The sequence below is a fragment of the Thunnus thynnus genome, chromosome 17 (assembly GCF_963924715.1).
Source record: "Thunnus thynnus chromosome 17, fThuThy2.1, whole genome shotgun sequence".
Lineage (NCBI taxonomy): Eukaryota > Metazoa > Chordata > Actinopteri > Scombriformes > Scombridae > Thunnus > Thunnus thynnus.
In genome coordinates, this window is record NC_089533.1 from 1,466,907 (window position 1) to 1,488,570 (window position 21,664).

General features: G+C 38.0%; 2 protein-coding genes across 2 annotated transcripts; both read right to left on the reverse strand.

Annotated features, from left to right (window-relative positions):
• Positions 1–8,912: 8,912 nt before the first annotated feature.
• Positions 8,913–14,707, reverse strand: LOC137168157 (keratin, type I cytoskeletal 13-like). Its single transcript, XM_067570661.1, has 7 exons — positions 13,650–14,707; positions 12,151–12,233; positions 11,892–12,048; positions 11,652–11,813; positions 10,862–10,987; positions 9,670–9,890; positions 8,913–9,081 (listed from the first exon to the last, which is right to left on the reverse strand). Exons 1-7 carry the CDS (start codon positions 14,049–14,051, stop codon positions 8,991–8,993), a joined length of 1,242 nt encoding a protein of 413 aa, XP_067426762.1. The 5' UTR covers positions 14,052–14,707; the 3' UTR covers positions 8,913–8,990.
• Positions 14,708–17,235: 2,528 nt separating this feature from the next.
• On the reverse strand, positions 17,236–21,344 carry LOC137168077 (keratin, type I cytoskeletal 13-like). Its single transcript, XM_067570524.1, has 7 exons — positions 20,881–21,344; positions 20,089–20,171; positions 19,659–19,815; positions 19,175–19,336; positions 18,415–18,540; positions 18,109–18,329; positions 17,236–17,402 (listed from the first exon to the last, which is right to left on the reverse strand). The coding sequence occupies exons 1-7, from the start codon at positions 21,277–21,279 to the stop codon at positions 17,309–17,311; spliced, it is 1,242 nt and encodes a 413-aa protein (XP_067426625.1). The 5' UTR covers positions 21,280–21,344; the 3' UTR covers positions 17,236–17,308.
• Positions 21,345–21,664: the final 320 nt, after the last annotated feature.

Consider the following 21,664-nt stretch of genomic DNA (forward strand, 5'->3'; position numbering starts at 1 on the left):
AAAGGTTCATGGTTACATCATTTAATACTGTACAGTTTCTGTAGATGTGCAGGAGGCCTGGGCACGGAAAGGTCGGACCATACAAGTTATGTTTTTGGGACATTGTGAGGGTGAGTTATGAACTATTACTATTTATACTATTTAAACAAGAATTATTGGGCTATAAATGAAAGTTAAAATTGCAATAAAGTGACCTGCAAAATCAATTGACGACTCATCCTCAATGCTGTATCAGTGAGGTTGTTGCAGTGCGTCAGTCTGTGCAGAACTGCATCTTTCTTTCTCACACATGATGACTTCATTCTATCGTTTTTCAATCTTTTGTAGGCAACCAATGCCTACTTGACATTACTCTTGTGAGACAACAGCTGATGAAGCTTTGCAATGACTGCAGTCTGGGAGGAGAAACTGTCAAGACTCCGGTAGTGTAGTGGACTGTTATGCATGTGGAAGTCCTTTTTTCAAGTGAAGCAATTACTTTTTATTATTTTTTCCCCATTTTCAGATTGATCCAATGGCGTTCACATTGATCACGGTAACTGTGAACGAGCACCACAACTGGATGTTGACGGTGAGAGTAGAAGTACAGTATGAATCTCTGTATCAGTGACTGTGTAGGTCCTTCATAACAGTAAACCTCCTTTTAAAATGTCACATCTGAGGTATAAAAGGGTAATGATTACAGCCTCTTAATCTTAAATGACTGAGTTGCATATTTTCAGTTATCATAGATACATTGTGTTTGTGCCTAAAGCATCATGTGTTTCCATGTTGAAAATACAAAGGTCATGTACAAACATGAAAAGAATCTCAGGCAACATTAAGAGGTGCCTGGAGACAACCAGGTAAATTTGGCCTTAAAATGATATTTTCTAATATGCAGTTATACTGGCACCATAGTGTCAGACAGAAAGCAGCTCTAAGAGCTGTTAAATGATGATGGTGCAACAGTTTTCACAAGCAATATTTCCATACTTAAGGGCTTTCATGTGGAAGAAAGGCCGCAGTGTGTGAAGGTGGGCATTCAGCACCCTCCCTCTGACTGTACAATACATCACTTAAACCATGACGTCAACCTCAAAGTCATCAACAGTTTTTAAAAGAAGATCATGACCTGTTTTCACACGATATCATAGATGTTTGTGATATTTACTGCAACGGAACATTAACTTTGTTATGATTTTCCTGTGTAATCAAATGCTGGTCGTGTCAAAACATGGATCTTATCAGACTATGTATTCATCTTATCATCCTGATCTACTAATCAAAGTTCTCTTCAGTTTGCAGAGGAAATATTAGAGGCATTAAACACCACACAAGAGTCAGTGGAAAAGCTGAGGCTGGATGTCGCCGCTGCCCTTGATCATTATTAATCCCTTCATGTCTAAGCTCTTAGAAATGCAGGTCCTTTCATAAAAATGACAGCATACAGCCAGTGAGTTAATACTGTGTAATATAAGTTATTTTACTTTAGAGATATTTGTTGGAAGAAATTTGAGAATGAATGTTTGTGAATAAAGTCTCAGCAGCCTGTGTCATTACTGTGGAGGAGCAGGTTGACACAATGGTGTCATAGACTCTGTTACACTTCTGCTGTCCAGTCCTTGTGGTCATATGGTTTTGCTCGTTGACTGTCTTGCATTATGAGTTAGCTTGTAGTGTTGTGTACTTAGGTTTATATTCTTGAATATTCTTTGATGGGTTAATGTAAGCTGGTTTTGTGTTTTCTGGGTTTTGGTTTGCTCTGTGGATCCTATGTTCTGTTCAGCCCTGTTCAGTTTCTTCAGTCTTGCTCTGCTCAGCCAGTTTTTGCTTTTGTCTGCATGATCCCAGAATAAAGAACTTTTTCTTCAGTGCTGCTTTTGTCTACAGTCACTGCATTTGGGTCCACCTGCTCCACCACTTATGACCCAATGGGTAATTAATTCAACATTGCAATATGTCAAGACAGTTTTTGCAGCTTTTAGACTTCCTCACAAGTATTAAGTTTGCTTTGGTAATTACTGTGCAGTTGTATTTCATTATTACTAGGACTGATGTCCTATACAATGTGAATAAAGGAATAACACAACCTGGATTTATATGGTGCCTTTTGCATCTACACATCTCAGGTCTTACTTTCTATGGTCTACCACACTTCGTTGAAAACTGGAATTTTATGTCACGTATTAAGGTTGGACCCAAATGTAGACACAGCACCAGCAAGTAAGATGAATTAACAAAGTCCTTTATTGAAGAGACAGATAGAAATGGTGAGATGGAGGCTAGATGGTGTGAGGGGGAGGAATCCGGGGGGCAAGCTGAGCTGACTGGTGGGTCTGGTAGGCAGACAAGGAAGACAAACAGACAGGTAATCCTGCAGACACGGAGAACAGGTGTAAAGCGAGCTGGCAGGCAGGCAGACAAACTAACATGCAGGAAAAGCAGGCAGTAAATTAACTGGTGTCTGAGCTAGAAGCGCCACACCCTGAATAACATGACGATCCGGCCGAGATTTGCTGTCTGTGCAGTTTTCTTGTAGTGGAATAATGATTCATGACCTTCATGACCGACAGGTGAGCTGATTTCAGAGCGAGCAGCAGGTGTGGAGAGAGAGAGAAAGAGCCGACACGCCTACATCACGAACACAGAGACAGACTGAGAGGAAGAGAATAAAACACCAGGAAGACACAACAGCTAGACTGGATCATGACAAAAGAACAGTTATATTAGCAGTAGCCACTAAATTAAGTAGACTTGCATGTATGTGATAACAAAGACGTAACAACTACTGAGGAAATTCTCTGTTTTTTAGATTTGCGGTGACCTCTATGTGAGGTGTTACAATTGTTCTCTTTTTATTTATTTTATGACATTCTGACCATTAAAATGCCTGTATTTATTATTGTTATTATTTCGTATTTCAATTTGTTGTAGTGTTTCTTCATAGACAATATTTTCACAGTATATTGTTATTGACTCCTCTCTAACTATTTAAAGAGTGTAATGTGTAATTAACATCACACATTACAACAATTAAATTAAATACAGTATATAATCACTTTCATTCATACTTACTTTATTTAACGGTTATTCTGGACTCTGTTAATTTGTCTGTGTTGCTAATGTTTTCTGATATTTAGCAAAATTTATTAAAACTTAAAAATGTGTTGATTCCAGTACATTTTCTATGACTTTTTAACATTGTATTTAATCCTGTTATTATTTTGGATTCAATAACTGTTACACTGGTTTATTTACTTTTGAAATAATGCGTAAGAATGGCTTCCTTTCTATGTGGGGGTTACCTACATGAGTGAGTTTGGTGTGTGTGAATATCGTGAGTTGGGGCTTATTTGTGTTATCTGTGTGAGATTCATCACAGCAAGTGGAAAACCATTTTTTAACAGTTTTAACAAGTATATGTTTGGTATTTTTTCCAATAAATAACTCCAGTTAATCACTACAGCTTTTGCATTCTGTCTGTATCTATCTCAGCATCATAATATCTGCCAGATGACATGAAGCCGTTCTTCCCTGAAGCTGCTTGTAAACTGGTTTTAACCTGGATCTTCTCCAGCTTCTAAATCCAAACATGTCAGTTAAGGTCAAAGGTAAAGAATATTAACACACACAAGGACTGTAAAGTGTCAATCTCGAAGATCTCCGTTTTGCACTCTTTGGCGGCACCGTGTGGCATTAAGCTGTAATTGCAGGTGTATTTTTGGACCTCACTCAGCCTCACTCCCAGAGATCCAAACAGTGTCGCTGTGTGACCTCACGCTAGCACAAGTGAACTGAAAAGCAAGTCTGTTGCGTGAGGTCCTGCTTCTCTCTCTGGCGCATCAACCACTGATGAGTGATGGAAAACACGTCACTAACTGCTCTGCTTGTGATTTGAATGCATGGCGGGAAAGTCGCCACCGACACCCGGTTCATATTGATCATAATACTGCGAATGCAAGAACTTTCATCGGGGGGTCATAGGCTTGATCACTATTGTGTCACTTCATTTGGTGATAGATAGTGACTTAACATTTATTTAAATGAAAATCTTAGAGATTATAACTTTAAGGAACAGTTAAATGGATCTTCATGGGAGGTTTTTACCTCCAGTGATGACAGATGAGGCTCACACTCAATCAAAACGAGTTACTTTATTTACAGACAATAAAAAGACTAAACATTTTTCAGCAGTATTACAAACATGCAGTATAGATGCCTCTTGAGTGATTTGCTCATTTTTAATTTCCTTCTTTTATATTCTGATGTTCGGTGGTTGAAAACCAATGAGTCCATCTTTACCTTTAATCAGTGCTAGCTTGCAGTTCCTCTAATGGCCACTAGATGCTGCCAGAAAACTCTTAACTGTATTGAAGTGAACGAAAAAACCTACATCTTCTCTCTGGAGATACAAGGTCAGAATATGTTTTTATGTTCTCATTTACAGCTGCTCAAATAATTAGTCAGTCAGCAACTATTTTGATGTGAAAAATATTTGCTGCTTGCAAATTCTAAAATATGATGATCTGATTTAATTTTCTTTGTCATACATGACAGTAAACTGAAAATTGTTTTATTTTGGACCGTTGTCATCTGAAGATGTCACCTTTCACTCTAAGAAATCATAACTGGCATTATGAACACTGAGAGGCACCCCGTCCTTTCACTGAAAATGGAGAAAGTGTTCAGTGTGTTCAGTCTCCTAAAGAAACTAACAGACTTTTGAATGGGACAGCGAACCCTCTCACCCACCCACACAATCAGTCTCTTAGCCACACTTTTCAGTTACTCCCTGAGTTAGTCTTGGTTACTCATAGTGACTCAGTCACTCAGTCACTTTCTCAGTCAGTCATTCGCTCCTTACAAACTTTTGTAAATACACACTTGGACAGTCTGGTTACAACTTGCATTAGAGGGACATTAATTAGGGTTTTTAATGGAAAATGCCAATTTTAAAAAACAAACAGGCACTGATATTAGATGCAGTTATTTGGTTACAATAATGTGGTGAGCATTAGTACCTGGCAACAATTACAGATGTACTGTACCAAACCATCAGATTCTTAGATTACAGACATACACCCACGAAAGCTGTCCCATTGTTCTTTAACCATATCATTTTTCCAGTTTAATCGTCCCAGCATTTTTGACATGCAACAGTTAGAGGAGCATGTTGATATATTTCTGTCTTTATTTGTGTACAATGTTCAGACAGACTATACTACTTGTTTAAATATTTACATTTTAAATGACTTTTGAATGTTTAGCTACCTGAATAAACTCCATGCTTTGTTCTATTTATAAATGTTTAGCATCATTTATTTATAATGTTAATAAGCAGTAAAAGGTAATTTTATGATATATATATTCATATTAAACATCTTGAAATCTCATACATCTCAAATGGGGATCTGTATTGAATGGATTGCACAATATTGTAAAATGTCAGTAGAAAAACGTATATATTTATTCAGTGTCAGAGTTGATGTAAAGGTACTTTTACATAGAACTTCTGGTTTTTGTACATTCAGAACTCCATATATTAATGTGAAATGTCTGTAGATATATTGGGGAGTTGCTTGCAATTACTGTCACATAATGTTTATATAAAGTAAACTCTATACATTAATGGTAAAAGCCTGTAAATTTATTGGAGATTTGATTTTAATTACTGTCAAATATGTTTATATAATGTATAACCCATACATTTATGGGAAAAGCCTGTAAATATATTGGAGAGCTGCTTGAAATTACTGTTAAATAATGTTTATATAAAGTTAACCTCATACATTAATGGGGAAATGTATGTAGATATATTTGATAGTTGCTTTTAAATACTATCAAATAATGTTAGTAAAGTAATGATTATTAAAATTATGTTTTTGTAAACTATTATCACATGATCTTATTTTTTTGTACAGTATAAAACCAACATTTACCAGGGATCTACTGTAAATAGATTAGCTAATCACATAAAATAAAACCTTAAAGCTCTCAAGATACCATTAATGGGTGTTAAAGGAGGGTAATTTGAATGTAATTTCACATAATTTTTCTGTGTTTACATCCAGAAATCTGTACTTTTAGGGGGAGTTCTTGTGGATGGATTGGATAATCCTATGAATTTACCAAAGCTTACTGTATGAAAACAATTTAGAATAGATCATTTTAAGGTAGTTCTGCAATCTTCTGCAATCAAAGTAAATATCCATATTTTTAAAATAAATCTCTGTAGAATAGCTAAAGGTTTTTTACTGTTATTTGACGGTAAGTGTTTGGCAACTTTTGCTGCCAGACTTTTTACCATTTTTGTTACGATTTTTTTTTACAGTGAAGACAAAACACGTATTTGATTAATCTGGAAAATAATCTGCACTTTAATCAATAATGAAAATAATCATTAGTTGAAGCCCTAGAGAGAAGTTTACATTCTACAATGAGCATGTTTGGGTTTTTTTTTACATGTAACATAAGTATGTTTTACGGTATTTGTAGACTCATTACACTTAAATAGAATTACTAAAACACTTCATCACAAATGTTTTCTCCCTGTCAGTGTAGCAAAAGCTGAAACATCATTTAGACATTAATGTATACTGATTGTAAACACAGTTTTATATAAGTGAACACCAAAACATGTGCATCCTTAAATTTAATGACATGTTAGAACATTTTCTACCCCGTTACACATTTACAAAGTCTTTCTGAGGTTTTTTTCTTCTCCTCTCTCTCTGTTGTACCGCCCTCTGCAGTCCACAGAAGTGTACGACATCATCATCTTGTAAGTTTGCCTACAGCGCCACTGCTGGTCAAAAAAACGCCACTGCATCCTTCACTCTTAGACATTTTATCAAGTATTCACAAAACATCCTTTAAAAAAATGTATTTATTTATTTTCAAACATGAATGAGACAAAAAAGGAAGGAATCAAAGTATAAAATACACTGACACAATACCAGGATAGAGGTTTACTGCATGAAAGTTTATTGAAATAAATGAAAATATAAATGAACAGGATTAACCAGGCAGCACAAAGGTGCCGCTGCAGCAGAGAGGAGAGAGAGCGCTGAACAGACAGCTGCTTATAAGAGTCCAGCCTACAAGCCAGCACAGGTTTCTCCCTGCAGCTGCACCTGCGGACAGGAAACACCACATAAAACAGGATGTAACACTGTCCCCTCGTAAAAATGGCACCCAAAATGTGACATTACTGCTAACTCTAACCCCATCTATTGATTAACCAAATTTGGATCCAAGCTGTGTTTTCACGAGTGTGGCAGTGACATGATAGTGACGGATGGTGATTGTTTGATGCTTTTTAATCAAAAAATACCAGCTTCACCTGTCTCCACTTTGTTAACCTTCGGTTAGGGTGCAGTACCTCGTTCGACCACACAGACCAACTCACATCTACCAGCTGTTACATCCCAGAGAGGCGCTGTTTCACTCATTTTAAAACCCAAGGAAAAGTAGTGAAAACAAATAAAAACATGTCTGTTGTGTGACAAACAAAATGAATCTTTTTTATTACAACAACACACTACAGCTTCCACTAAAATTGTGTTTTTTCTGCCTCTGTTTGTAGCTCAAGGGTGAGCGGACAGCACTGCAGTTTCTGTCTTCTGCCACCGGAGGGCAGCGTTCACCAACACAAGATCAACTGAACACCTGCAGCTCAGCTGATGTGTCACCACCTCTGATTTAAAATATACTGTCAGTTTATCATCGGTTAGTAAATGAAACAGGAGTATTCAGTCTGTTTAAATGTACATTTTGTCATTAGGCAGAAACTTTTATCCAAAACAATCCAAAGTGTCAGAGGACAGTGACTCAAAAAGAGCTGTTGTACACATTTCTGTAAAGTCTGTATTCAGTCTGAACTGTGGACTTTAGTTTAAGTTCATTTTTGTTTGTTACACTAACAACATCTAAGGCTTTTTCTTTCTTTTCTTTTTAAAAAAAAAACAACTCGTTTCATTGTGCTTTGAACAATTGAAACTAATGTAGCCTATATCATACCAACAGAGAAGGTGAATACAGTGATGAATTGAAAAACGGTATATAATAATACTAAATAAAATAATATATAGAATAACATGAAAAGGAAATGAATAAAGGGAGGAACTGATTGATCTAACCTGCAGATATCGAACAGTTCAGACTCAGACTGTATAACTATATTGAGTTTCCATGATTTGTTTATTTATGCACATAAATACCTTCATGTTTTTGATGTACACTAAAAAAAAAAGCATGTATTTTATTTTTCTAATTTTTCACTTTTATTATTTTTGTTTGAAGGTTTTTTTTTCTGCTATTTTTGTCTTTATTCCTCTTTTCTATTTCAATCTTTTATCTATTTTTTCCTTCTGTCAGCTTTTCTTCTTCTATATTTATCTTCATTTTTTCCTTTTTTGTTTTTTCATTTTATGTGATTATTATTATTATTATTATTATTATTATTATTATTATTATTATTATTATTATATTGCTTTACTTTGCAGTTGTTGTCAAGACTCTGCCTGACATTGAATAAATATGTAAAATGGTTATTTCTTTATCTCACTTTCTTTTCTTTATTCCTCTTTTTCTATTTTATTTATTTTATTTTCCTTTTTTCTCTATTTGTTTTTTTAATCTTTTATTTTTTTTCTTTTCCTCCCTTCTGTTTTTTATGTTCTTTCCCTTTTTTGTTTCTTTTCCTCTTTTTCTACTTTTCTACTTTCTAATTCTATATATGTTGTCATCATAGATGAATAATTGATAAATGCTGAGTCATTATTGTGGAGAAACTGTGTGAATAGTGATTTTACTATTTTCCTCCTTCATTTCATATCCAGCCTGAAAATGATGCAGATGAAAATATTTACTTTAGATTCTTTTCCTTAAATTGACTCTAATAATAAAATTAAACAGACAAGAAGCAGAAACAACGTCAGACTTCATTTTTATTGAAGCAGCTCAGACACGTTACAGGATCTGTTTATATTTGTGGTTATTTTTGGTGTCTAGTTGCTGCTGCTGCTGATCACGTTTCCAGACGAATCCACTTCCTGCACGATGGTCACCACCCGGGTGGTCTTTGTGGTGGTGACTCTGCTGAAAAAACAAAAAAACATCATCTTTGTTTTGTTTTTAATCTCTAATCTCTGTTTCTATTCCACATGTCTGATTAAACTTAAAAAAAAAACTGAACATTTTTATTCCATTTTATATTTTTTTTTCTGTGTCTTGCATCTACAGCTCCTGATATAATCAGCAATTTATACTTATATGTATGAAAATAAATAATAGAAATAATAGAAGTTTATTTAAATTTTGACTAAATCTTTAAATTTAATTACAGCACATAAACTTACGCTTCAGTTACACATTTCTCTTTATTATGAAAATCTGTTATTTTACTTTGGTGCACTTAATAAACAAAAATCAATCTGTGATTTTGTTACAGGATGTTGTGGCCTCTTGGGTGCTGTTGGCTGATACTGACTAAAAAGACAAGTGTACCCAAGTTCAGACTCCCAAAATGATAAATCAATATTAAGAGATGTTATAATAATGAATAAAAATGTGTAACCCTGAAGCTAAAGATTATTCAGGACCTTAAAGAATCAGTCTGGTGTTATTCTATATGTTTCTTATTGTAAATAAAGTTTAGTTGGGAGTGAGTTTTAAAGTCTTAACTACCTCTCGGTCTCTCCGTCCAGCAGCCTCCTGTACTCGGCGATCTCCAGCTCCAGTCGGGTCTTGATGTCCAGCAGCTCGGCGAACAGGACCTTCTGCTTCTCCAGGTCACACCTCAGCTGGGCCAGCTGCTCCTCCAGAGCCGCCACCTGCCTCTGGTAACCTGCCAGCATGGCGGCGTAGCGGCTGTTGGTCTCCGCCAGACTCGCCTCCACAGCTCCTTTCTGTTGGGGAGGAGATGGTGAAGTCAACAACACGACTCTAGTCTTTACAGGTTTGATTTCTTTATTCGTCGCTTCAGTCGTTGACAATATTTTAGATTAAGACTTTCAGAGTAAAAGTTTTAGTTTAAAATATTAAAAAAATGAACCAAAATTATCAACAGAATGTGAAGAAATACTAAAATGAAACCTTCCCTGACTTTTACAGTTGCCTAAAACAGCCTGTAGACTGATTTCTATGTAAAGGACTCAGGAAGGTTTTGATGGGAAGAGTGCCTTGCCTCTCTCCAGTCCCCCTACAGCGCCAACACTAACTAACGTTAGCTTAGAAATGGAGTCCGCTAATGTCTGACCATGAGCTGGCTTTCTTCCTGTTGGACAGGGAAGCTGATTGTTGTGATATCGTGGTTTTAGCTCGCTAATGTTTGCACTGCTGTTCGCTACAAGATGCTGACTGCAGTTCACTTAACGGCCACCGGTGTCACTAATGAGAAGGAATTTGTGATTCTTCCGTATTGCACCTTTAAAGGAAAATTTTCTTTTTTCAAAATGTTTAAATCGAAGAGTAAAAAATTAAGTTCTTCTTTCTAGTCTTGTAACCCATTAAAGCAGTGGTTCCCAACATGGGGGGTCAGGACCCTCTGAAGGGTCGCGAGATGAACAAATTAAGCAATAAATTTACAAACTTGTTTTTTTTTTTTTTTAAATAATTCTATAAAAGTTGTGTTCTTGTGAGATATTATTGACATATTCACAGTTTGAAATGTGAAAGTTGTCACTTTTAAAAAAGGCATGTAGTGTAAAGCGCAATAAGTAGTCAGTAAAACTAGAAAAGTGCTATATAAATGTAGTCCATTTAACTTGGTAATAAAGTCACAAAATGCAGCCAGAAAACTTCAAGAAATAACTACAAAATCTGTCAAAAAAATCTTCTGCCAAAAGTCGAGATAAATGTGTGTTCTGTGTTTTCTTACCTTGCTGATCTGAGCCTGCAGTTTGATCTCCAGAGTCTGGACGGTTCGTCGGATCTCTCCGATCTCAGACTTGGATGTCTGCAGAGTCTCGGTGCTCATCGCCACCTCTTTGTTCAGCTCAGCAGTCTGTGGAGTCACAAGTATTGATATTATTACTGTTATTGACTAAATATCAGCGTATCAGACAGTAGAGAAACGCAGAGATATCTGCTAAACAACTCGGGAAAGGAGAGAAAACGTAACATACATTTTTTTGGTTTAATATAAAGGAAAGTTGTGACGTCTCAACCCGCGAGTCTATCTTTAACTTTAGTGAGATATAATACATATCTCTATATCTTCCACTACTAGCTTACAGTTCTTCTAACAGCCACTAGATGCTGCTAGAAAACTCTTAACTGTATTGAAGTGAACAGGAAATCCCCTGACTTCTCTCTGGAAACATTGAGTCAGAATATGTTTTATATTCTCATTTAGAGCTGCAATGATTAGTCAATTAATCAATTATTTAATAAACAGAAAAATAATCAGCAACTTTTTTCATAATTTCAAAAAAAAAAAATTCAGACAGTAAACTGAATATTTTGGATTTCGGACTGATGGAACAAAACAAGACATTAATTAATGTGTTTTATGGTTTGAATCTGTGTGCTTCTGTTTGTTAGTTTGGTGAATATGTGGAATTGTGAGTTATGTGAATTAACACAAAATAAAACCAAACTAAACAAAAACATTTTGGTTCAAAGACAGATATATTCCAGGGTCTCAGTAAAGAGTTTCTGAGGCTCACCTTGGCTTGGAACCAGGTCTCCAGGTCTTTTTGGTTCTTGGCGGCGACGGTCTCGTAGTGTTCTCTGATTCCAGCCATGACGGTGGACAGATCCTCCTGAGGAGCCGCGTCCACCTCCACGTTCACCTGACCGCTCATCTGAGCGCGCAGAGTCAGCAGGTCCTGCAGGACGACACCAGTTACACTTTTGTCTTTTTAAAAGAAATATCTTTTCATTTTTCCTGCTGTCATTAGTCTCACCTCCTCGTGGTTCCTCTTCAGCTGGATGAGCTCCTCTCTCAAACCCTCCAGCTGCATCTCAAGGTCGGCGCGCCTCAGAGTCAGCTCGTCCAGGACTCTCTTCAGCCCGCCGATGTCGGCCTCCACCGCCTGACGCATGGCCAGCTCATTATCATACCTGAAAACACACCAGAATGTTCTCAGAAAAAGTATTCTGACTGTTTCCTCCTGTCCTGATCCCTTTTATCTGAAGTTGAAGGAAATGAAGATTTTCACTTACTTGACTTTGAAGTCGTCAGTGGCGAGCTTGGCGTTGTCGATGGCGAGGACGAGGGCGGCGTTTCCACGAGAAGCACAGTTGATCTGAGCAGAGGAAAGAAGAAAAAATTGTAAATAATTTCAGTTTTGGTAAAAACCTTCATTAGCTGGGTCTTGTTTGCTTTCTTAAAGTTTGTTTAAACAAAAAAAATTAAAATTAAAGGATTAGATTATGCTTTTATTGTACTGTTTTATGTTTTCATTTTAAGATTTAACCTCTTAATGTACATATCAACAGGTTAATTTAATTCTGACTGTTTTCATTTATAAATGTAGTTTTGTAGCCCATAAATGTAATGTTAATGTTAATATGCAGTGGTGGGTGGGGCTTTGGGAACCCTAAAAGTCTCCTGATGTAAAAGTGTTTGGAGGTGGTGTTAAAGATGTAAAACGTAAGACTTAAAAGCTAAAACTTAACTTACAAACCTTATAAAAAAACTAAAAGTTGTAAAGCTTGTAAATTTGTAAATCGTCTTTTTCTGGCAAAATGACAAACTATTCACTGGTGTCAGTTTCTCTGTTTTCAAAATTCACTTGTAAAAATAGAAGAAACTTAAAATCTTAAACTTAAGAAATTTAAACTTAAAAGATAAAAATTAAAAATTAAAAAATAAAATGTTAGAAAATACCTAAACTAAAACACATAAAACACATAAGACAAAAAAAAACTAACTATAAAACAAAAAGTTATAAAATTTAAAAACATAATAATTATAATATAATAATGATTATTACTATTAATAATAATGATAATAATATAATATAGAAAAAAACAAAGACCAAAGACACACAGCAGACAGTCTTCTTTGTTTCAGGTTACATCACACAGGTGATATAACAGCCCACGCCCCCCCCCCCCCCCCCCCCCCCCCCCCCGCGCCCCCCTCACCCCTCACCCCTCCCCTCCAGGTAATAGACAGGTTTCTTTGTTTCCACGTCCCTGCTCATGTTGAAACATGTTTTGCAATGCAAAGAACCTCTACAGCAAATATTCAGAGTACATATTTACACAGTCACTTCACAGACGAGAAGAAAACCAAACATATCTCAAGACAATTAATAACCTTCAGACGTGATCGCCTGTTTAATTAAAAAAATCTTAGAGCCAATATCAAACGTTAAAAGTTAAAAATCTTCACATGCAGAGATGATCTCAACCTGATTCAAAAACAATTCACCTTGTTTTTAAGATTTTGTAGAAATTAGTGTTTATACCTCGACAGAAGACACATTTCTGCAGGAGAATAAAGAAAAAACTAGAAAACTGATGCAAACAGGCTGAACTCACATTGTTTTTCACTTGTTTTAAGAATATAAACTCAAAACTTCTTTGGTTGAGATGGTTTCATAATAACATTTGACGTTTTTAAACAAAGCGTCTTTGAGGACCCTGAAAAGCACTCTAAATAAAATGTATTACTATTATTATCATTTTTATTAAAGCTGCAGGTTTGTTCTCACCTGTTCCTGCAGGTCTTTGATGCGGATCCTGAAGGCGGTGCAGTCGTGGGTTTCAGGTTTGGTTCTACTCTCCAGGAAGTTCCTGATCTTCACCTCCAGGTCGGCGTTGGCCTTCTCCAGGCTGCGCACCTTCTCCAGGTAGGAGGCCAGGCGGTCGTTCAGGTTCTGCATGGTGGCCTTCTCGCTGGCTGAGATGTCGATGACGTTGACGGCATCGGCCAGGTCAAAGCCAGCAGAGGAGGAGTAGGTGGAGGAGGCCTTGGAGACACGGACTCCGGATCCTCCAGCTCCTCCGTACACGCTGCCGCCTCCCATGCCGCTCACCCGGCGGGAAGAGGAGGTGGAGGGCGCCATCAAGGTGGAGCTCCTCATGTAGCTGCTGCGGCTGGAGAAGGAGGACATGGCTAAGGGTCGGCTGATGGTCGGCTCTGAGCGGAGAGTGAAGAGCTGCTGGGACGTCGGCTCCTTTTATGCCTGTGATGAGGCAGGCGGTCGGTCAGGTTGGGAGGCCAAACATGCTCGCAGCATCGCCAGGGGCCCCTGACAACAAACAGGTCGGGGCTGAACAGGCGAGGTCCAGCTGGTCGGGTGGGTTCACACATGACACTTTTTCCAGTCCCTGTCCACCAGGGGAGACTCCCGGGGCCCCTGTCCCTCCAGATGTCGTCTCATAGGGGCCCGGCAGCTGCTTGGACAGGCTTCATCACCTGATGGACCGGTTCTGTCAGTCCAAACATCCAGTCACGCCTCCAGTGCCTCACAGGCCTGTCCACACCGAGGGGAGGAGGAGGAAGTCTCAGAGGTTTAGATTCAAACTCATTGATGTTTTTACACAAATATTTAAACGATGAAACATGAAACTATCACAAAAGATACAAAACTCAGAGAGCAACCTGTCTGGCTCTCCTCAAAGATCAAATATTTGTTCAAGCTGCAAGCAAAGACTGACTTCTACCTCTAAGATTCACTAGTGGTCTTCATCATCATTTATTTGTACAAATAACAAGACACACAAAAACAATAATGCATTAAAGGAGTGAAAAGGGATTGTGTCTTTGAGATAAAACAATAAAACACATTCATGCTGTGTTTTCTTTGTTCAAACATCCACCTGCTGCTGTAAAGATGCAACTAACAAAATATATGAAACGTTTGATGTCACAGTCACAACTTTTTATTTATTATTTTTGAGTTCAATTTACGCCTGAGTGTAAAACAGCAGCTTCAAAATGCATTTATTAGACTTCAAATATGACCAATCAGAATGAAACTGACCATAACTATGAGCTCATAAAAGTGCAACACAAACCGTAAATCAGACACCACGAAACTGTCTGATTTCAGTTATTTACAACTTCACCAAAACCAATAAATAACCAGAAACACTCAGGAGAGTGAAATGCAACCAAACCTGCACACATGGACGAATGCAACAAATACAAAGAGAGATTAAAGTCAAACAACAGAACTATTTATTCATATGTTGATTGACACAGAGAAAAAAACACACCTGACACCAGAAAATAGTCAGAAACAGGTTGAACTGGCTTTTTTTTCACTTGTTTACAGAAAATAAGACTTTTAGGGCTCAACAAGAGACAACAATAACTCAATTACTTGAAGCTCAATTACTGAGTGTAGTTAATTACATACAGGCTGATATTTCTCATTATTACCAATCACCACCTCTTCATTTGACAGATCTGTTCATTGGCTTTATTTGCCCTAAATTGAGTCTTGCAGGCAGATCAAATTGTCCAAGATTACAGAAACACTGACGTAATGAATCCAAAGTCCCCCCACAAAACCAAACCCGCCTCAGGAAACAAACCAAACTATGTACACATGTCTGGAAAAATTACAAAATGTCACATTTTATTTATTCATTTAACATTTATCTCCTAATGTTATGGACTCTACCTTCAATTGTTTCTTTCATTTAATTAATCAATCCTCTTTCAATGAGTTTATTTCATTTATCCTTTTCTTTAGACAGATATTTTTAATTTTGTCTTGTGTTTTTTTGCCCTTAGATAAGTTAATTAATATTTTCTCCTTATGTCTACAGAAAATATAATCCATGTTTTCTGCAAAACATATATGCTGTTGCAGTTTAGCTGTATATAACCCTCATTTCTAGTAGACAGGGTTGCCATGTGAGCACAATGTAAACTGAAACAACAAGGAGCTACTAAATCCAATAATGATGCACCTGATCTGACAGACGTCCTCAGGTCGAGTTTTAACTTCACTTTTATGTTGCAGGAATGTGAACTGATCACATCAGCCTGGACTGTCTGGCTTAAGGAAACTCAGCAATAAATATATATAATATAAAAGTAGATTAGCGATTCAGGTCAGTGGTGGAAGAAGTATTCAGATACTTTTCTGCAGTAAAAGTACCAATACAGCATGTAAAAATACTCCATTACAAGTAAAAGTCCTGCATAAAAAATCCTCCTACAGTAAAAGTACATAAGTATTATGAGCTTGATGTAGTTAAAGTATTGCAGTAAAAGTACATAAGTATTATGAGCTTGATGTAGTTAAAGTATTGCAGTAAAAGTACTTAAGTATTATGAGCTTGATGTAGTTAAAGTATTGCAGTAAAAGTGCATAAGTATTATGAGCTTGATGTAGTTAAAGTATTGCAGTAAAAGTAGTGGTTTGGTCCCTCTGACTGATATATTATTATATATGACATCATTAGATTATTAATAGTGAAGCATCAGTGTTAGAGCAGCATGTTACTGTTGTAGCTGCTGGAGGTGGAGCTAGTTTACACTACTTTATATACAGTTAGCTAGTTTAGTCCAGTGGTTCCCAACCTAGGGGTCGGGCCCCTCCAAAGGGTCAGCAGATAAATCTGAGGGGTGGTGAGATGATTAATGGGAGAGGAAAGAAGAAAAAACAAAGTTCTGATACACAAATCTGTTTTCAGTTTTTGGACTTTTTCTCTAATCTTTGATTTTTGCTGAAATATTGGATCATTTGAACATTTATTGAAATGAAAGCATGTGAGAAGTTTAGAGGGAAAAATCACTATTTGGTGGAGCTGTTAACAACTCATAGACATGTGAAATGTGACCCCGACTACACACTGCTTTTTGTAAGACGTCAAAAGACAAAAAGGTTGGAAACCACTGGTTTCATCTTTAACAATGTGTTGTATTTTAAAAGCTTGTTATATTATCCATTGTGTCAAATCTTCATCTGAAAAGTAACTAAAGCTGTCAAATAAATGTAGTGGAGTAGAAAGTACAATATTTCCCTCTGAAATGTAGAAAGTAGCATCACATGGAAATACTCAAGTAAAGTACAAGTACCTCAAAACTGTACTTAAGTACAAGTACAAGTACTGGACTTCCTCTAACTTCTCTCATGATGTTTCAGCTTTTTCTACACTGAAAAGTTTTGTGATGAAATGCTGAATCTTATACTTTGATTTGACCATCAAAGTAGTTGCATTTTTACTCATTTTCTGTCAATCGACTAATTGATTAGAACATGATCTCAGGACTGTTTGATACACATTCATACACACTCACACATAACATTCAGAAACACAGTAAAACACAGCCATGTGTCAGTTCATCAGAGGTGTTTTATTTGTGGATTTCTGAGAACGGATGGCGGCATGTTGACAGATGTTTGGCGTCTCACTCTGTCTGCTGAGTTTCAGAGCTGTCCTCCTCGTCACTGATCTCCTTGGTGACGATCAGCACCTTGCGGGTCGTGCTGGAGGTTGGTGGGCTGCATGGAAAACATAGAAACAGTCCTGTTACCTTCCAGTCCTCTGCTGAACACAAAACAATGCTACTTACAGTCAGTGCTGCCAAACAGCGTCTTTTGTAATTACGAGTTTTGTAAATAGTGTTTGCATCAACATCCAAGTCACAATAACCACTGGGAAACTCAGATATATCCAACTTGGCACTTACTAAGGAAGTGCCTGAAAACCAAACAAACATGGATGCTTCACATGAGCCAAAAACCAACATTTAGTGTAATAAAACTCAAATGTAACTGATAAAGTGTTATATTGTCAGTACACAGTGTTGTAATCTTCACATGACCAACTCTGTAATCATGATAATCGTCTTGGTGATGTGAAAATGTTTAATGTTAAATGTAACATTCTTTAAAAGACTTTTAATTTTATTTATTTATGATTTCTGTCATTTTTAACAGGAGACCACAGGCAGTACACCTTTTCCCTAACTGTTTGTGCTAACTGTGCTACTTTTTGTCGTCTATGGACTCATAAATGTTTGTATGTTATGTTGTTACGTTTCATTTATTTATTATTTTGCTGGTGGAGATGAACCTCCATAATGAATCTGCTGAAACAGAAGTTATTCATTTATTTTCACAAGATGTTTCTTGACCAGCTGATACCTGACATTTGATGGAATCCCAGTATCATCCCTGTTCGGACTGGTTTGACTGGTCCACTCACCTGAACAGCTCTCCATCCAGCAGCCTCCTGTACTCGGCGATCTCCATCTCCAGCCTGGTCTTCATGTCCAGCAGCAACTGGTACTCGTGTCCCTGCCGTTCCAGGTCAGCTCTCAGCTGGGCCAGCTGCTCCTCCAGAGCGCCCACCTGCCTCTGGTAGCCCGCCAGCATGTTGGCGTACCTGCCCTGGGTGTCGGCGAGGGTTCCTTCAAGAGACGCTTTCTGAAGTGGAGTGAAAACAGTATTTAAAGGAGATTTAGTCTCAGAAAACTTACAAGAAAAAAACCCAGAAATGTTAGAAACCCACCATGCTGAGCTGTGCTTGGAGCTCGATCTCCAGACCCTGCAGCGTGCGTTTGACCTCTGTGACCTCAGAGCGCGATGATTGGAGCGACTCGGTGCTCACAGCGACCTCCTTGTTGATCTCATCTGACTGTAGAACAACAAAATAAATAAATAAATAAATAAATAAAAAACCTCAGAAATCATGTCAAAGTGTGTTTTAAAATCTACAGGTATGCAGACGACACTCTACTGTTTGTTTGCTTGATTTCACACATTTCTTTGTTTTTATATTTCTGTACTATTTATTGTACTTTTTTATGTTATGTGAGGAAGGCCAGCGTGTTTTAAAATCAACATGTATTCAGACGCCACACTGTTTGTTCACTTTCTTTCACACATTTACTTGTTTTTATTAAATCAGTCAACTTATTAAACTTAATATATGCTTACTTTGTTTTTAATTTACCCTTTACTGACTAAATATATTATTTTTTATGTTTTTTATGCCTTCCTTTCTTGTTTTTAATGGGACAGGAATCTGCAGTGCTAGCCTGCAGATCCTCTAACAGCCACTAGATGTTGCTAGAAAATGCTTAACTATATTGAAGTGAATGGGAAAACCCCCGACTCTTTTGCTAATGTCATGTCTTCTACTTTGTTTCTTGGCAATGACTCAGACAATTGTGTCATTATTAAAAACATTTTAACTTAAAGAATTTCTGGGTGTGTTTGCTTTGCTTTTAATAAAGAGTTTCTGACATCAGAGGGTTTATAAAACTCACCTTGGCCTGGAACCAGGTTTCCAGGTCTCTGCGGTTCTTTGCGGCGACGGTCTCGTAGTGTTCTCTGATTCCAGCCATGACATTGGACAGATCCTGCTGAGGAGCGGCGTCCACCTCCACGTTCACCTGACCGCTCATCTGAGAGCGCAGAGCCAGCAGGTCCTGCAGGACAAAAAATTAGTCAATCCACTAGTTTGAAAAGTTGTTTTATCAAGACACAATTATACATTTTTGTTTTTAAATTTCAATTCTTTGGGGTTTTCTGTCTGCTCTGTAACATCAGCTGTTTGTAAACATGACTTTGGACTGGATTGGCGCTTTTTGGACGTATTGTAGACTAAATTGATAATAATAATAATAATAATAATAATAATAATAATAATAATAATAAGCATAGACTTACAGATAAATAAAATATGTTTTAACCCTAATCAAGATACTGATTTCTCATTTTATCGTTATTTGTTTGCAGCGGCATGCCCACCTCCTCGTGGTTTTTCTTCAGATGGATCAGCTCCTCCCTCAGTGATTCGATCTGCATCTCCAGGTCAGACCTGCCCAGCGTCAGCTCGTCCAGGACCCTCTTCAGCCCAGCAATGTCAGCCTCCACGCCCTGACGCAATGCCAGCTCGTTCTCAAACCTGCACAACAACCAGCAGCATTAATCACATCAGCTGCTTCATCCAAAAACTGGAAACCGCAGGGACTTATCTACTAACTACAGTAAGATGGGAGGACGTTTTGTAGTTTGGGGGAGAGTATCACTAATTCTGAGGATTATTTATTTGTTCTGGTGGAGGTCAGAGTTGTAGCAGCGTTAACAAACACAGAGATATGTTTGGGTGACACTTGTATGCTCTCATGTTAGAGCTCAAGTTGTTTGTGACATAAAAGTTCAGTGCTTGTTTACTCACTTGACCCTAAAGTCATCTGCAGCCAGTTTAGCGTTGTCAACGGCAAGATAGAGTGATCCGTTTGTACGGGTGGCATCAAGGATCTGAAACACAGAAGTAGTACAGAATGTACAGAATTTTATCCACTGGTCTCATCAGAGTATCTAAACTTAGTTTCTTGTACAGAGGCTCAAAGACAGTTTTAGTTTTTAATTGATGAGGATTTTTCAAAATTTCATCTGATCCAGGAACTCTATTCTTGACTAAAACTAGGAAGGAAAAAGAAACTTCATTTGGGTTGATTAGTTGCTGCCTGCTTTGCCCTGGTGTCCTATTTCAGTGTAGATAAGGTGTACAAAGGTACACAGGTACACAGGTACAAAGGTTCATCTGATTGAAAAACTATGCAAATAAAAGTCAAATTTCCCGTCATTGTTTCAGTGGTTTCTGTTCTCACATCATGCAAAACCAGCAGCATTTCACCTTCAGGTGGCCTCACTCTGATCTGGGTGTGGCTGCACCTGTATTCATCCTGCAAGAAAGCCTACATTATGTTTGTACTGCACACCTGAGTTTAGCCACAGGACTTTTCATGTCAGTGAGCTGCAGCTTGCTGAGGATGAAGCTTTTGTGTTGGGGAAGATTTATTTTCAGCTTTGTGTTCATACAAACAGAGCATCTCAGATTCCAGCCAGCATTCTTGTCTGGATGTTTTCACATGATCTCAAGTTTCTGCTCTTTCTCTTGAGCCTCTGCTGTAATATAACATACAACCGAAACAAACCTGCATTCAGAATCAGAACTCAGACTCACCTGGTCTTGCAGGTCACAGATGACGGCCTTGTATGCGGTGCAGTCATGCCCCTCAGGTTTGGTCTTGCTCTCCAGGAACTGTCTGATCTTCAGCTCCAGCTCGGCGTTAGCATTCTCCAGGGTGCGCACCTTGTCCAAGTAGGAGGCCAAGCGGTCGTTCAGATTCTGCATGGTTGCCTTCTTGTTGTCAGAGATGTCGATGGCATCAGCCAGGTTGAAGCCACCGCTTCCAGAACCGGCAGCAGAAAAACCTGCACCAGCAGAGGAGAAGCTCCTGGGAGCACTCATGCTGGAGATGCGGACCCCGGAGCCTCCGGCGCCACCATACACACTGGGGGCCCTCATGGAGCCGAGGCGGTTTCCACTAGAGAAGGTGACAGAGCGAGTGTAGGAGGTCATGGTGGAGGAGGTGTGCCTGCTCTGGATGGAGAGGAGAGAATGCAGGAAAGGTTGAACTCGGCTCCTTTTATGCCACCTGAAAGTGAGGGAGGGTTTTGGTGGTCCAGCCCTCGCTGCTGCACGCCTCAGGCAAAAATCAGACACAGAGCCAGTAGGACGACGACAAACAGAGCAACTGCAGACGAATCACAGGAGGAATTTTAACTGTCTGCCTGTTGCACAACGATGCATCACCTCCAGAACCTCTGTTTGTTCTGCTATCAGTATCTCAACATATCTTTCAGGTGACTCAGTGATGTCGTTTGCTCAGCTGCTTCTCTGTGAAGCTGACGAGTTTTATTTTATCTAATCTGCATGAGATTGTCGAACATTTCAGTCTAAAGCC